This window comes from Festucalex cinctus, chromosome 1 (genome assembly GCF_051991245.1).
Source record: "Festucalex cinctus isolate MCC-2025b chromosome 1, RoL_Fcin_1.0, whole genome shotgun sequence".
Taxonomy (NCBI): domain Eukaryota; kingdom Metazoa; phylum Chordata; class Actinopteri; order Syngnathiformes; family Syngnathidae; genus Festucalex; species Festucalex cinctus.
In genome coordinates this window covers 44,158,782-44,174,910 of record NC_135411.1, presented here as the reverse complement: position 1 = coordinate 44,174,910, position 16,129 = coordinate 44,158,782, and the positions used below count along the sequence as shown (strand labels likewise).

Below are 16,129 nucleotides of genomic sequence, written 5' to 3'. Positions count from 1 at the left end.
TCTTTGTCAAAAAAAGATTATCCAACTGTATGTTTGTCTTAAAATGTTAAAAAGGTTCTGGCTGACAATTTTTGCACTATTAAACCTAACTGAACTGTAAGCAGTGAATCTTAACAGCCCACACACAACACAGAATAACTGGCCAAGATCATCTTTGATTGGAAGGGGTGCTCAAATTTGGCGCAATTATTCGTATGTCTTTATCGGTTTAGTATAGATTTAGGATTCATATTACACCGGTCTGTCTGTTACAAACACAGCCTTACATTCTCCTTGTGAATGGAGGGAGAATAACACACGTGCACACTGGGAATTGGATGGGATTCAGAGAAGAATTAAATTAACGGTAAATCCATTTTTTTGTGGACTTCAGCAGAGAATAGAAATCCACTGAGTAAAACCGATCCTGAGTCAGATAATGTTTATTCTGTTCATCCTGCTGAAAAGATGTTTTTTGCCCTGATGTTACAAACTTGGATCTTGTGTTTGCCATTCTGTTAGCCAAACTGCATGAAATTGAGCAAGTAACATTGCAGAATTTAATGGTTGTAGCATGGCTTTATTATCCATCTGCATTTATTTCTGTGCCATCCTAATCAAACAATAGTATAAAAAAAAGCCAGAAATTCCAAAGTGTCTTTTTTTATGCAGATTATGATTATTTTTGACACGCATGTAATTTAACAACTTCAATATTAGTCATGCATTTTTCTAAATTTCAGGCAACTGCTCAAAAGCTAAGCCTGCTGGCTATGATGAAATATTTGGGACAAAATTGTAATGCAAGTGACACATTTTGTGATGTTCCGACCTCGTCTTGAAGAACTACTGCATTCCCTTGTTAAATTTGAATTGAATATACAGAAAATGACAGTAGGCTCCCGTAACCGTGTGAATAAACACTGACGGCTCTTCTAGCACACAGAGAACAGCCCAGTCAGGGCATCTGCTGCCCCTCAATTATGTATCAGTCTGCATGCTAGTTAACCCACGAAGGCCAAAAGCCGAGCACCTGACCACCTGACCTGGCCATGGAGCAGACAGAATTCCAAAAACACTTCAGCGCTTATATCTGTGGCGTTCACACAAACCTGAGCTTGTTATTATAAACTTTCAATGTAGATATTAAAAAATAAAAAATCAACAAGCTGTGTTGCATCTGCGGGTATGTTTACCTTCAACATTGGAGCGTACTTGGAGGGGGATCGAGTGGTAATTATTCGTCATCCGTTCCGTTACAAAGCCGTTGACATTTTTTACATCCTCATGTCTACAGACATATTTCTGAACAATATGTCACTGTCGACTCGTCACTCTGATTTAAATTCCTCCGCAGTCACAATTGATTGTAACAATAACAATTGATTGTGTTATTTATTTCATAAATCCCGCAAATTTGCGTCAGCTATAAATGCTCAAATAAAATTCCAGGACATGCGTCCAGGCCCACGTCACCCTCTCGTGTATATTCTGATATGTTTCATCGGCTAAGAATTGGTCAAAACACTTTAAATGGACAAATTAATCGATTTAATTTGATTTATCGCCTAGCCCTAGTTGACTGTGTTTTGTAACGTCAACCATACTACAACCTGAACCTCTTACGAACTTCAACCATTAGTGTGACATGTAAAAGGTAACGTGTACAACCTCATTGAAAGCCTAATACTAACCCCAAACATGTCCCGGTGACGGATTGACATGCGTCAACACAAAAAAAAACAAAAAACAAAAAAAACACCAACAATAATTACCTGTACATGCCTGTTAGCGCAGTAAGATAGACATTCGTCTAACGCCAGATGACCTGGGTTCGAGTCCCATTAACTCCACTTATGGTTCACTTGACTATTTTTCCCACTATTTACATGGCCGATAGTGGTCGCTACATTCCAATTCGTAACACTTGGACATAATTTGGTGCATTTGGTGCACCCGGGATTTACACTGGATGCGTGTGCGGTGCGGCTGCGGTGCGGTGCGTCTTGACTGCGTGCTCCGGACGCGTCAATTTTTTGGCCAATCCACACCGGCTCCGCACAGCTGCGGTCCGGCAGCTCCGTCGCCGACCACTTCCCGCCGTGTCTCGCGTGACCGCGCGGCGATCATGTGGCATTAAAAACAACGACAAACACGCAGAAAGTCTGTGCTCAACAGAGAAGCAGAAAGAGAGGTGGACTTTTATTATTTTGTGGCTTTCTACCTCCAATATAAACCTCTCCTCGTCCATGTTCGCTGGTGTCTAAACCGTGAATGAGCACCTTGCACGTTAACTCCAGGCCCGGCTACGCCCACATCACGTTCTGCTAACATGCTTGCGAAATAGGAGCTGGCGAGTGTTTTATTCGGAAAGGTAACCGGAAAGTTATTTTGAAACAGCGTCGGTCTTCCGGTCCCGCTCGATGTGTTTTGTGCTAGCTTGCCATTTAGAAAATAGGTCCATCCGTGCGTCTCAGCTGCAGCACGCCGCAGCTGAGACGCAGTCGACACGCAACGCACACGCAACCAGTGTAAATTGCACCATTCTAAAGAATGGAATCTAATTGCTTGCGTCGTCGGAACACACCGCAGCCGCATCCGGTGTAAATCCCGGGTTAAACGACCAATACGGTCGTATTGTTGGAAGACTTGTTACTCTCAGAAGATAATAGGAAGTTGCACAACTGTGGGGAAAAAAAGATTTCTCAGCTCTTATTTGCATTTGAACAAAAAGTGTCACATCCAAAATTATTTGTAATATTTACAAACTGTCGAAGACTATGGGAAAATCCAAAGTTTTAAACTGACGTACTCCAAACTGTTCGAAAGCATCCTAATTGTTGTGCTTGATTAAGAAAAGTCAAACTCAACAGATGAAAAACAGCAGCTCTCTGCAGCAGGATTGGCTGTGGACAGGAATGGTCCAGGCCACAGGGGCACACTGAGGGTCTGCATTTGCGCACTGTGGCTGCTCACAAGTGTGGAACGAGCGATGAGGCCATGTCAAAATGTTTTCAAGTTCCAGAACTTCCAATGGCTAACTGTACAAAGTATGATTTCAAAAACTGCAAGACATTCTGCACTGTGGAAAATTTCAAAGGACAAAAGTGACACCTGTGCTGGCCAGGATGTGGCCTCTGCTGATGGCAATTTCTCAAGGCAGTCAGGCCGTCCAACAGACACTGCACTCTGCCGGGTTCCACGGTCATGAACCAGGGAAGACACAACTCCTCTAGACAAACACTCACTTGGCCTTTGCAAATGGAAAACGTTGAATATTTCTGGTCTAATATGTTATGAGCTGATGAAACGGATGACATTTTTTGGCCACAATGATGTCCCCTTTATTTTGGCGATGAAGCCAAAGAACACCATCTCCACTGTCAAACATGGTGGTGGGAACATAATACATTGTGGCTGTTTTCCAGCCCCTGGATTAGGGTACCTAATTACAGTAAACGGCACCATGAAAAACACAAACAAAAAAAAGTAGAGAGATACTCAAGATTTCCCAAACAACATTGGGCGGTCTGTGGTGAAATTTGTTCTTGGGCACCAGTGGACAGTTTAGCATGACAAAATCCCAAAACACACAGCCAAAGTGGTGAAGAAATGCTTCATGGACGCAAATGTGAACGTTCTGCATTGGCCCAGACAGTCCAGATTTCAATTCAGGAATCTGTGGAGGGAACTAAAGATGAATGGACAAAAATATCAGCCCAGACATGCAAAAAAGATGATCAGCAAATATAGGATGTGTTTTATTTGCTGTAATAGCCAATAAAGACTTTTCGGTTCATTTTTGAGACTGGTATGAAGAATTTTGGATGTACCACTTTTTGGTCAGATGTAGTTGAGAAATATTTTTCCCCACAGTGATTCCTCTTATACAACATCCTATTATCTTTCTGGGAGACACGTGTCAAAAAAAAATGCTTGTTGAATACAAGTAACTTTAAATCAACATTTGTCAGTGGTATGAATAATTTCAAGCTTGACTGTATATATGTGTGTGGGTGTGTGTGTGCGTGTATTGTCCCAAAAAAAGAGGAAGAAAACAATGTTATAGAGCTCCAAACTTTTTCTTCTCCTCTGAGTGGGGAGTGAGAGGAATTGTGTGCCGTGGGTAAGGAAAGACAGAGAGACAAAAGAGGCAGATGGGGTCTTTGTGAGGGAGTGAAGGAGAAGAATTTGCTGAACAAAGGATGAATAGGTGAGGTAGAGAAGGAGAGGGGGAGAACCCAACCACCTGCTGTCCTCCTCTTTCACACACAACACTCCGATTAACTTCCCTTTCAGCCTCCTTTCTCTGCGTGCGCACACACGCACACACAGCTACTTCACTGCATTGGCTGATTTTACTCTTCAAGTATCTTGCCAAAGAGACATGAGCTCCTGTTCACCTCCCTCTCCCTCGCTTATCTCCTCGTCGTCCTCATCCTGCAGTCAGCAAAACCCTCCAAACTGTGTAATTGATCAACTTGATGGCTGCTACTCCTCGCCTACAAATCTACCGACTCCCATTATACATGCACTCAGTCAACTCTGTAACAGCCGTTGGAATATGAAACTTGACGTCCACTCCTCACTGACGCTTCCCTGAACGATTGTTCACGCCCCTCTTTTATTTGATTTGATTGTATTTCAGGCCTACTCCCTCCAGCCAGAGTATCAGCCAATCGGAGGAGGTCTGATGAATAGCGGAGCCGTAATGTCATCATCAGTCGACTACCACCAGCTGAGTCGACACATGCCCAACCATCACCCATCTCTCGAGTGGAGCACTGATTACCATGGCAACGGGTAAGTGTTCAGGGGACATCACAAGTCCAAGGAAGTGTGCCGTGCTTTCTTCATGCGTCTGTCTATTGTTGAGTTCCAGACTGCTGGAAAGTAAGATATAAAGTAGAACCCGACTGATACGGGTTTTTTGAGGCCCATGCTGATTCAGATATTTGGCTGAAAAAAAATGCGATTAATCGACTGATAAATTAAAAAATATATATATGAATAAAACAATTGATTTATTTTTGGTCCCTAACATGATAACAAAGATGTGAAGTGCAGGCACTACATTGTCCTTTCCAGTTGTTGCGTTCTGGGGCGCAGACACAAATAAGAGTTAACACTTTATTTGCATAACATCAAGAGGCGTGGAACTAACTTGACTTGACCAGAAGCAACGAGAAGGCATCGAGGAAAAGAAGAGCAGGTGGCCAGCGAGACAGAGGAATAATCCGACAAAACACACACTTCTCAGTTAGGTTTATATAGACAGTGAATCGATCAGATTGGCTGTGGCTAGACATGTGGGTAACAGGACTGATCTCATTGGCTGTTGATCAGATAAAGAGATTAAAGTTTCTTGACATCACATAGTTCCTAACATCACATAGCTTAAGACCAGTTGACCATCAGTTCAAAACAGACACTTGACCTCACGGTCATGACCCAAACATAACCCTGGCATGACCCGGTCATGACACCAGTGGAATGAGATGGAATTGAATTTATTGTCATTGCCGTCACAGAATTCACTTAACAGTTGCAACCCATCCAAGAGACATTAGAAACAATGACCGACATCAACAGAGGGAGACAGAATGGGAAGCCTGACAGGTCAAAAGCAGTGCCCTGACGATCGCAAAAATTTGTGAGTGACTCCAACACTGAACAGCATTTACTGTTACATTAGAAAGTCAGAACATATCAGCATTTAGTCAGCAAAACTCCAGCCAATTATAATTATTGTGACAAGGGCTAATATCGGCTAATATCATTAATTGATCGAGCCCAAATATACAGTATACCACTTTGAATGGTTGATGTCAAATCGTTCCAGTGCAAAATAAATCAAAAACATGGCTGAGAATGCTGAGAGAGATGCTAACATATTAATGCAGTACTCCTTGTGAAATGGATTTGAATCAAGTCCAATGTCACAAAACATTTGGCATGTTCTCCCATGCTTGAATGGATTTCCCCCGGCTATTTGTCATCCTCCCACATTCCATTTTTGTCTCATTGAAGACTCTAAAATGCCCTCAGTGAAGTCATTGTGAGTAAGTACAACAACTTGCGTAGCGTTCCAATGCAATTCCTAACTTTTTCTCAATTCTGTCTCTTGTCCTCTAGAGGTCCTCAGCGAGATAAAACTTTGTACCTGAGTTAAATTTGGAACAAAGTGACACCAAAGGTCATTCACACCCTGCTTCATTCAAACCACTACGAGAGCCAGACCCTCAAGTGGACTTGCAGCGGGGGGCACCACGAGACAGGCAAGTCCTGGTGAAATTTTTGTTTACCCAGGATGAGATCCAGTACAGCTGACGGCGAATAAGAGAAACGAAACGAGGCATATGTATGAGCTGTGTTCTTGAGAAGGAAGAGAGGACAGGTCAAAACAGGACCACTTCCTGCTCCTGCACATAGATTAGTTGAACTGGTTGAATTTTATCTACTACTTAACCGTATATTGATTTGACCTGAAAGGAGAGGTTTTAAGTCTGGGCTCGGAAGAGTTAAGGTTGATGTATATAATGTAATGTAATGCAGGAGCCCTTACAAAGGGATTCTTCTCGTCAACTGCTACAAATGAGTATTAGGGTCACACTCAAAAAATATATATATATTAAGGCCCAACAACATCATAAAATGTTATAATAGTAGAATAGAGGTATTTTTTTCATTATAATTTACTACTTTTCCCTTGTTAAATTTCATGTTCAAGTTTTAATTTTCTTCTTTTCAGTGTGGCCCTAATACTCATAAAATTCTTAAACTCCCATCAGCTCTAAAGAAAACGAAAAAATCTTTCTACCTGTTTTTCTTTTTCTTTTTGTATAGTTGGGCTGGACAAACAGTTCTAAAAAGCTCTGAAGATCACTTGTAAAAAAAAATACTGTAATGTAATTGTTTAAGCTGTTCCTTTTCAATCCGGTGAATACGTTTTCTTGACCTAAAATAGGATTCTGCTGCAGCCAAAGTAAAAAGAGCACAGCACACACAAGCCAATGTTGTTCTCTCACATCTGTTGGGCACACATCCAGTGTATATTTAGTCATGATGAAATGTCAAAGAATTATTTGGTGAATAGTACAAAAGGTTTATATGATGACAGCTCCTCCTCCATGTGCTGTATATGTCTGTCTGTTTCCAAAATTGATTTGGACCCAAAATGTGTGTGTGTGCGTTAGTGGGTGAGTGTGTTGAAGAGAAAGTGGAGCGGTTGATAGAGCTGCATGGTCACTTTTGTCATCTCTACTTCTCTGTGCACAGAGGCTATTTATGAACCTATAACTATTGCTTTGTTGGCTGTGTTTAAATGTTTTTAATCAAGGTATGTTTTAGTGTTAATGATAAAGAGAGAGAGAGAGAGACGCTGTCTCCCTCACATTGTATCTTTTTTTGTATTTTATGTGTTTTTTGGCAGATGAAAGGACTCTGGGCAACAACCATGAAGATTTTCTTATTTTTAGACTCTAAAAATGTGTTTGAGAATAAAGTCAGTGCTGCATTGATGTGCAGTCATTACTCCCAACTCTTGATGTTGTTTATTTCTTATACAGGATAATGATGACATGTTACCAGTCATGTCTTTAGTTTATTAATTTAGCTTTTGCATTCATTGGTAGCGGAACCATACTTAGAACACCATCCATCCGCTGTTGTAGCACTTATACCCATTAGGACAGCAGTCAGTCACAGCCTCACAGGATACATACGGTCGAGACAATTCATGATGCAATGCCAAGCATACCAACAGGCAGTGTTAGCTAAGGGGGGAAAACAATGAAAAAGCATAAAGCTCCAATGGTTGCGTCTCAAACACAATTTAAGAAAATGACCAGGGGACATAATGTTCTGTTATTACTCTAACACGGTTGGAAAATCAATACTTATATGTTAGAGTCACATGCTATGTGTGTAAAACATCTCTGCTAAGTAGTCAAGAACAAACTTGGCTACGGTGTTTAATTAAAAAAAACAACAACAACAACTTTGATATCAATATATTTTTATAATGAGTAACAGCTGGGTTGAGTTGGTTTTGATATCCACCCATCATAATGATTGAAAAGAAATAAAATGTGAAAAACGAAGACAGTATTAAATGAAAAAAATAAAATAAAAATCCACGACTGATTCTGAAACTACCATTTCCCACCCCACACCCCCCTTCACTGGCCAAAATTGGGTTTTCACAGTTGAGAGAGAGAGAGAGAGAGAGATCTGGTGTGGGAACGGGCTTCCAAAATAGGAGTGTGGCCACTCTCACCCGGTCCAAGACACAAAACAAATTTTTCTGGTAATGAGGATGACGGACTGGCTGACAAGTGTGCTTAAAATAACAATTAGGCCTACGGAGTGATGGATTGACAGTTTAGTTCAGCTTGAAGTATTGACGGACATTATGAGGAATACATTCCCACACAGAATCAAAGAACTCACATAATTAATGTAGGTTTGAATAAATACAGTAGCTGCGATGATGAGAATCATGGGGAATTATCGATCCCCAGTTGGCAGGCATACCATGAGCAAATGTGAATGTGAGTATTACTGTTCATTATAATGTCTCTCTTCACATAAATGTTACTGTTCATCTGTGTTATGTTCATATTTGAATTATATCAGTTATATGAATTAATTTACTGTTGCTCCAATGGAATGAAATGCGATGTTTATACCTTAATGAATAAAATGCTACATTGGTTGTTACGTTCAACACAGTTTATTGACAAGATTAAAAAAGAAAAGTGCTTATGACGCATATTTGGTTGTGAATGTCTCGTGAAGGTGAGTAAGCCTACACTAAAATTTCTATATTACCTGTAACACAGAAAAGAAAGTACAAATAACGCAACCGCAAGATGCCCTACATACAATTAAACACATATGCTGCAGTGATGCGCTCATGACATTAAGATGAGATGGGATTGACCACATTATAGTTTGTTTTGTTTTTCATTTAATTTGTCAACATGGGGATAAAACAAGTTGATGACAGATCACAGCTCTATCCAGCAGATTTTGTACACCGTATTCGTATTCCTGACGTCACACGTGAGAGATCAGTTTAAGAAGAACCGTTCATCCAGAGCTACAGTTCATGTAGAAACAGGTACACACCTCCTTCTAGTGGCAAAAACCAGATACTGCAACTACATCATGGAAGTCAAATTGCAAGGGGGACTGTATCTGACTCCATTCTTCTATTTATTTCCGCTTGTGCTGATTGAGGAGCCTATTCCAGACGACCTGGGGGAGAAAAAAAAAAGGGTGGGTGGGTATTATACTCTCGACTGGTCAGCCAATCACAGCGTACATGTATCTGAATGCACGCATGCACCAAAAACAAAAACAAATACTAATAAAAAAAATAGAAGTCTTCAAATGAATTCACCTAGCATGTATGTTTCATGAATGTGGGAGGAAACCAGAGTAGCTGAAGAAAACCCATGCAGTCATCATGGGGAGAACATGCAAACTCCACACACAAATGTTGGAGCTCAGATTAAACAACTGAAAAGATTTACATATAAACTTGATTTTAAATGACAAATGTTGGTTCTGACCATTAACATATGCACTGTTTTGATGACATATCCTTGAGGTTTGAGCGACTAACGGATCTTCTTTTCCAGCGCTGTAGGTTCTCGGCTGGAAGTCTTCTCAGGGAGCACCAGTTTCAGTTTCCTCCTTGAAGATGAGCCACTTTCATCTGAAAGATGCTCCTGATGCAGCAGAGGAGAGGCGGCCATTGCACTAGCTGAAGAGGAGGTGCTCTGTGTAGATTCAACTTGCGCAAAGACGTCCTCACCCAGTTGGTCAGACGCGGCTTGAACTCCGGTTTCAGGCCTTCCATCAACAAATGTAGTGTTTATCAAACCATTCTCTGTCTTCTCAACAGTATTCACTGCTTTGGGAACCTGAAGGTTCACCTCTGTTGAACTATCTAACCTTTGAGATGCCTTGATTGGGGCAAAGGAGCTCAGAGGTTCAGATTCAGAGACCAGAGGCGATTGTCTTCCCCCAGTTTGAAGAACTTGATCCAGTTCCACTCTTGGTTGAAGATTAGAGCTGTTGAGATCCGGTTGGGTTTGTGAGAGAGTTTGGTTGAGAGTTCCTTCCTGGAGAAAGAAGTTACTGCTTGTGAGCAGTGAACCTGCTGATCCTCGCAGGAGATGGCTTGTTGAGTGAATTACATCAGATGCAGAGAAAAGAGATGGTTGCTGGGAGGAAGGCTGAAGACTTCCAAGAACCCTCTCGGATCCCTGATATGGAACGGTCAGGCTCTGCCCAGTGATGGAGGCCTCCTCTGCTTTGATGGGGTGAGATGGTTCTGTGGTGCTTGCTTTAGCAATTGCTGGGGGTTGGGCCATTCCTTTTTGTGTCTCTCCTTGGTCACTTTCTGCATGGCCGTGGATATTTTGCACACTTTTCGATGATGTCTTGACTTTCGTATCTTCTCCTACATCATTCTCAGCCTCATTATCAATCATTCGCTCACTCTCGGATGCTTTCTTTCCTTTCTTAATGGGTCCTTTTGATTGCTCACCTGTGCTTTCTTTGACTTGAAACTTTTCTATTTGTTTTTCACTACCACTTCTGTCTTTCTTCTTCTTGGAGTGAAACCTCTCATGCTCACTTTTCCTCTTCGGATGGACTTTTGTCTTTCGAAAGGGTTTCAAGTTCATCTTCGAGTTGAGCAAGCTGCTGGATTGTCGCTTTCCTTTGAAGTTCTTCTCTACTCCACTCTCCATGTTTTTGGACATCTTCACTGCTTCAGTCCTCCTTGACTTACCTTGATCCCTTCTCTCAATATTGAATGTCACATTTCTTCGCTGCGTTCTCATTTTTATGTTTTTCATGGTGTCAAACTGGTTGTAGTCAGCAATACTCCCTCGACTTCTGATTTGAGAGATTGAGTCTCTCATGTTAGAATAAATCCTGCTCTTTTTCATATTGTGGGCCGATGTCCCATATGTCCTATGGCAGTTATTACATTGGAGCATTGCAGGTTGTGAACTCTGAACCCCCAGATCAGACCTCGTATTTATCTCATTGTTTGCATGACAAGAAGCAAGGGTATCTGGCGTATGACAAAAATTGTGCTTCCGTTGTCGAGATGAAGATCTGGAACGATGAAGGAGAAAGTTGTGAGGAATGTTTCTTCCCAACATGTTTTGTTGGCTCTCAAGTTTCTTCCTGTCCTTCTCCTCCTCCCCCATTATCAACATCTTCAGTCTCCTGTCTCCCTCATGCACTGTCTCCATTGCGTCATCACTTCTGTTGTCCCACTGATTGAGCTTTGATCCTTTGGCGCTGCAATCTGGACAATTAAAACACGCGCCGTCTTCATCAGCTCGAAGATGAAATTGGCTTGAGTCCCATGGCATGCGCTCACTGTCCAATAGCTGGTGAGCGTGCGAAAAGAGTTCCCTCTGTTTCTCAGCAACATCACGGTGATTAGTGAGATAGTTGCTGACTGGTCCGCTGCCTTCTTCCGTGTCCTGTTTTTGACTTTCTGATGCTTTCTTTTGGCGAAACACTTGATAGCAGATCAGGAATACCAGCAGTGTCAGGCCAATGCCACCTGACAAACAGCAAAATGTGTTGTTATGTTTGACATTATGTACCTTTTGTTTTATACTTGCGTGGCTTGTTTAAAAAAAAATGTGGTGCATGAAGAGGTGCATATTTCATTATGCCTCAATCAGTAGGTTTAGATTTGGTTACACTGTACTCACTGTATCATTGTGTCATTAACTTTTGCAGTGGTTAACTCATTTAATTGTTGACGGATTGAACGATGGTGACAGGTCCTGGAATGTATTAAGTTAATTTCCAATGTGGAAGAATTTATTTTAAAATCCAAACAAATCGGAGGTTGACCAGATTGTGTTTGACCTTTGAAAGATTTACTGTACCAGGGGTTCTCAACCACATTTTGAGGTAATGGGAAAAATGAGACCACCCTAATTTCTTCAGTTTCGTGCTCATTTGAAATTACTGATACATCCAAAGTTACATTTGTTTGGACAAATATGATGACAGCAAAAATTGCTCACAAGAGTTTAATTTAAGTCCTGCTAACCTAGCCACTTTTTGTGCTTTTCTTGATAGCAACCAACATTGCTTCTGGAGTTCTTACATAAATATATTTGGCATTGTAGTGTTAAAAATAGTGCTTTTAGGCATTTCATGTTTTCTATTCTGTTCTGTCTGTTAGTCACACGACACACTTTTAGTGGTATTGGGAATTAAAATGAACAGAAAATTGAATATTACAAAGTGGTCTAATAATTATTCCCATGACTTTCCCATGTAAGAATCTGTTAATCTGTGGCACGAGATGACAAGCTCACAGAAATGTTTTTGGTGCAAATATTTGGACTTTGATAGTGCATTAGCAGAGTTTAATGATACTTTTAATACTGTAGGTTATGCTGTCATCATAGAAACATAACTCCGTTGTATTATAAATTGAAAAGCTTCATTAAAGCTCTTCTACATTCCCTATCGTGACGTGACATAGTAGATGCTCACCAACAAAACAGAGAACCGCTGTAATGGCCAAATCCCGAGCATATACTTGAGGTGTCACACTATCTTTTGTCTCTATCTGCACTGTGATGTTGTGATTTGACGGAACGCAGTTGGCTTCAGTCAGCTCCAGCACTGTAGTAACAGCTGGATTGTCTGTGCTCACACACACCATCCTCCGTCCATTATACAGCATCTGCGGGCAACAGGAGAGGTTTGTGTTAAAAGCTGAGCCAGCTGTGTGGGCCAAATTGCAGATTCATGCCTTGTCGGGTTGTTGTATGAAGGCTGAAAGGAAGGCTGCTAAATCCAGCAACTGACAAGAACAATTCCATGAGTTGAGTTCAAGGTTGAGGTTGGTCAACCAGCTGAGGTAGGAAAAAGACTGAGAAGGAGCGGAACTCAGACGGTTTCTGGACATGTCCAAGTTGCGAAGGTGCACCAGACCATGGAAGCTAAAGCACAACAACATATTGCACTTGGAAATTACTGTTTGTCAGTGCAATTTATTTGGAGCCTCTAGATAATATTACCAACCTGTTTGTGTCTAGGCTCGTTATTAAGTTATCAGACAAATCCAGATTCTCCAGATATCCGAGATCTTTGAGAGGGAGAGAGCCAGGGTCTAAACTGGTCATCCTGTTTCCCTCCAGGTTTAGAGTTCGAAGTGCTGTGGTACCTTTGAGCCAGTCAGCTTGGATCTGCAAATCAATTTTCAGGCTCAACTGATTCAGTCCAAACACAATAGTAACGATTTTGGTGAGGACTCACCTGGCTAATAAGGTTGTGGCCCAATGCCAGCACCTGTAGATGGGAAAGATTGGACAGAGCCTCATCTTGCAAGGCCTGACTGGTGAGGTGGTTGTGGTCCAACAGTAATGTGTGCAGGAAGGGCAGATTTCTAAAGGATAATTCATCCATCACGGAAATATGATTATGGCTCAAACCTGTTGGACGACAGACCACATTATGTGCGTGTATGGGCAGGTGCATGTGTGCCCACATATGTTCAATACTTGTTTGGAAATGTTTGTCTTACTTTTCCTTAGTAAGATTAACTGATCATTTGCATAACTATTCAAAACTTGACACACGGCAATGATCTTTTAACCATGCTAAACTTTATTGCTGATGAAAATAGACCGCAAGTTTGATTTATTTATTTATTTTTTAAATATGTCCTCCTTTTTGAACTTATGGAAATGGCCACCCTATGTGTACTAGTGAATGTTTGGCCAGCTCATGAGCATTATATTAAACTGTTAAGCAATCAATAAGCCTGTCTAGGCAGTGTATTAATGCCCTTGTTGTTATTTCGCTGTTGGCCGCTGACGCCATCCTAGCATGAAAGCAGTTTACAAACTTGGACGTTGGACCGGAGAAGTGAACCCTCCGAGGTTAACTTAGTGCTAACTAGCTGGTTTGACGCCACACCGCTGGATTTTAAACTTTACCAAAAGCAAAAAAACAAACAAAACAAAAACATCCTGAATTCTGCTGTACGTTGATCAGTGTAAGGTGAGGGATCCTGGAGGTCAAAGTTCCTGTACTGTATACCCGTATAGTCAAAGTATTATTATTATGTGCCTTTCAGCAAAAGTATAATTAGTAACATGCTTGTGCTTATTCTCATTCATCCAGCTCATTTCTAGCTTTCTCAGAGCATTGAATCTATCTGCTCTGGGCTTCTCAGTTTGTGTTTAGGCCTACCATGCTGAAAATATCTAGTTTATGGTGTTCAAATCGGGTCAATTCCGTATATTTTCATTTCATTTCTCAATTTTGGAATGCTGAACACAAGTGAAATAATGAGCAGTAAATTACCTATGACAGTGATGTTGCCAAGGACAGACAATGAGGCAGACTGCACAGTGGTGATGGAACCCTGTGTAAGTAGTAGAGCCTCTGTCGTGTTAGGAGCATCTGGTCACATGAACAAATATACACTTGTCATTTCAGATCTCCATATGTATGTACCAATATATGTGCAACGTTTATTTATTTTTGTTACATTTGAATGGGACTGGGACATTTTGCCACATAAATAATATATTGTCTTTTTTTTTTTTTAAAGTGGATCAGGTTTAATTTTTCAATAATTTCCTTATCTACTGTCAGAAATATCTTCACTTTACTGTATATCGTTATACAGTACCATAAACAGCTGGATGATGCATTGTTGTTTTTTCTCTCTAAGCGCAATGAACACCTGGACAGAAGGTAAGCCGCAGCTGCATGTACAGTACGTTACCTATAATATAAGCCAGTCTGTGACAGATGACAGCATTGTCAGAACAAACAACACACGAAGCAGGGCATGATGATACACGGAAGTGTCGCTGGACAATGATGAGTAACAGCAACATCAGCAAGATACCTGGAAACATTTCATTTCAATTGTTTGGGAGATTGCCTTCTGAAAATTGAATAATAACCCGATAGACTGCAACAACATCACCAAGTTTGCAAGTTTCGATGACACGGGGTTGTGCAGGACACTTACTTGCCATGTTGCGTTACAGTGTATACTAGGAGGTGACAAGGTAACATCTCACCATCCAGGCTGCAGGCTTATACAGTGTCATTATTGTCAACATTCGTTGTTCTTCAACACTGTTCAGTCAAGCTCTCAGGGAAGCTGAAGAGGAATAAGTGAGACAAAATGAATTACGATTGCAATGAATACTATCAGCATGATTCCTAACTCTTCCCCTGCCCTCCACAATAGGTCAGAGAAGCAAGCACCAAATGCAACCATTAACATTCAGATTTTTCTAGTTTTCTACTTACACTGTTGCTGGGAAAGCAGAGTGACAGCCCTCTGTAAAATACACTTTAATAGGCTCTACTGCATAAGAGAATTGCTCCGGCCATTACTGCACAAAATGTCAATATGTAGCTACAGAGAAATCTGATGATCAACTCTTCTGACTGAGGTCAACTCTTACCAGAGTTGACGTTCATAAAAATAATGAGCCATTTAATTAATAACAATGAATGTAAGTCAATTGATGTGTGCCTACAGCAAAGCTGTGGTCACCCAGTACCCATCAACGGCCTCCGGAGTCCCACAGGCCAAAAAGGGCCAATCAGACTCCTCCTTCAGTTTGACGGCATCCCTCAGTGCTGGTGTCCACCAACAGGTTCCTGCCATGACAGACACAGACCACTATGGCCTCTTTCTTGATGGGCCCTCTATCTTGTAAATCGACTTGTTTTAATTTAAGGCAGCAGATCAATACTCAGTTATTATTGGAAAGAGACTCTAATATGATGAAAGGTACATATGTTAAATCGATCTGTTATATTCTCTAAACACAAAAGCATTTCCTAAAACAATAATGGTTTGGTGAGCAAGGAAGGAAACTCACCTGATGATGACACGATAGCGCTATCACTGCTGATTATGTTCTACAAACACACAATAAGCAATAACTAGGAGGCATATGGCTAAAGATCAGTAAGGAAGAGTGAGCGCCACCTACTCTAATATGTGCTGTCATTGTGTATGTGTATCTTAGGTTACCTAAGCTACTGTGGCGCACGCTCAGTAGTACCAGATGTCATCCGAGAGGAGAGGATGTTGCTCCGACAGTTACAA

The 16,129-nt window shown here is 41.2% G+C and overlaps 2 protein-coding genes across 6 annotated transcripts in view; one reads left to right on the top strand and one right to left on the bottom strand.

Moving 5' to 3' along the window:
• tox (thymocyte selection-associated high mobility group box) overlaps window positions 1-7,519 on the top strand; it is an 80,005-nt gene extending 72,486 nt beyond the window's left edge. For all 5 annotated transcript variants that reach the window (XM_077536861.1, XM_077536896.1, XM_077536869.1 and 2 more), the window contains 2 exons: window positions 4,628-4,782; window positions 6,115-7,519. In XM_077536861.1, the coding sequence (XP_077392987.1) occupies window positions 4,628-4,782; window positions 6,115-6,151 (192 nt within the window). In that variant the 3' untranslated portion in view covers window positions 6,152-7,519. The remainder of the gene's footprint in view (window positions 1-4,627; window positions 4,783-6,114) is intronic.
• A 5,268-nt stretch (window positions 7,520-12,787) lies between these two features.
• lrrc53 (leucine rich repeat containing 53) lies at window positions 12,788-16,112 on the bottom strand. Its single transcript, XM_077536892.1, has 8 exons — window positions 15,900-16,112; window positions 15,552-15,675; window positions 15,032-15,166; window positions 14,780-14,905; window positions 14,353-14,451; window positions 13,300-13,475; window positions 13,066-13,229; window positions 12,788-12,983 (listed from the first exon to the last, which is right to left on the bottom strand). Exons 3-8 carry the CDS (start codon window positions 15,036-15,038, stop codon window positions 12,788-12,790), a joined length of 768 nt encoding a protein of 255 aa, XP_077393018.1. The 5' UTR covers window positions 15,039-15,166; window positions 15,552-15,675; window positions 15,900-16,112.
• Window positions 16,113-16,129: the final 17 nt, after the last annotated feature.

Coding starts and splice junctions, on each gene's coding strand:
- lrrc53 (XM_077536892.1), bottom strand. Junction 14,452..14,779: donor CAGACTGGCTTATATTATAG/GTAACGTACTGT, acceptor TCATGTGACCAG/ATGCTCCTAACACGACAGAG. Junction 12,984..13,065: donor ACGAGCCTAGACACAAACAG/GTTGGTAATATT, acceptor GTTGTGCTTTAG/CTTCCATGGTCTGGTGCACC.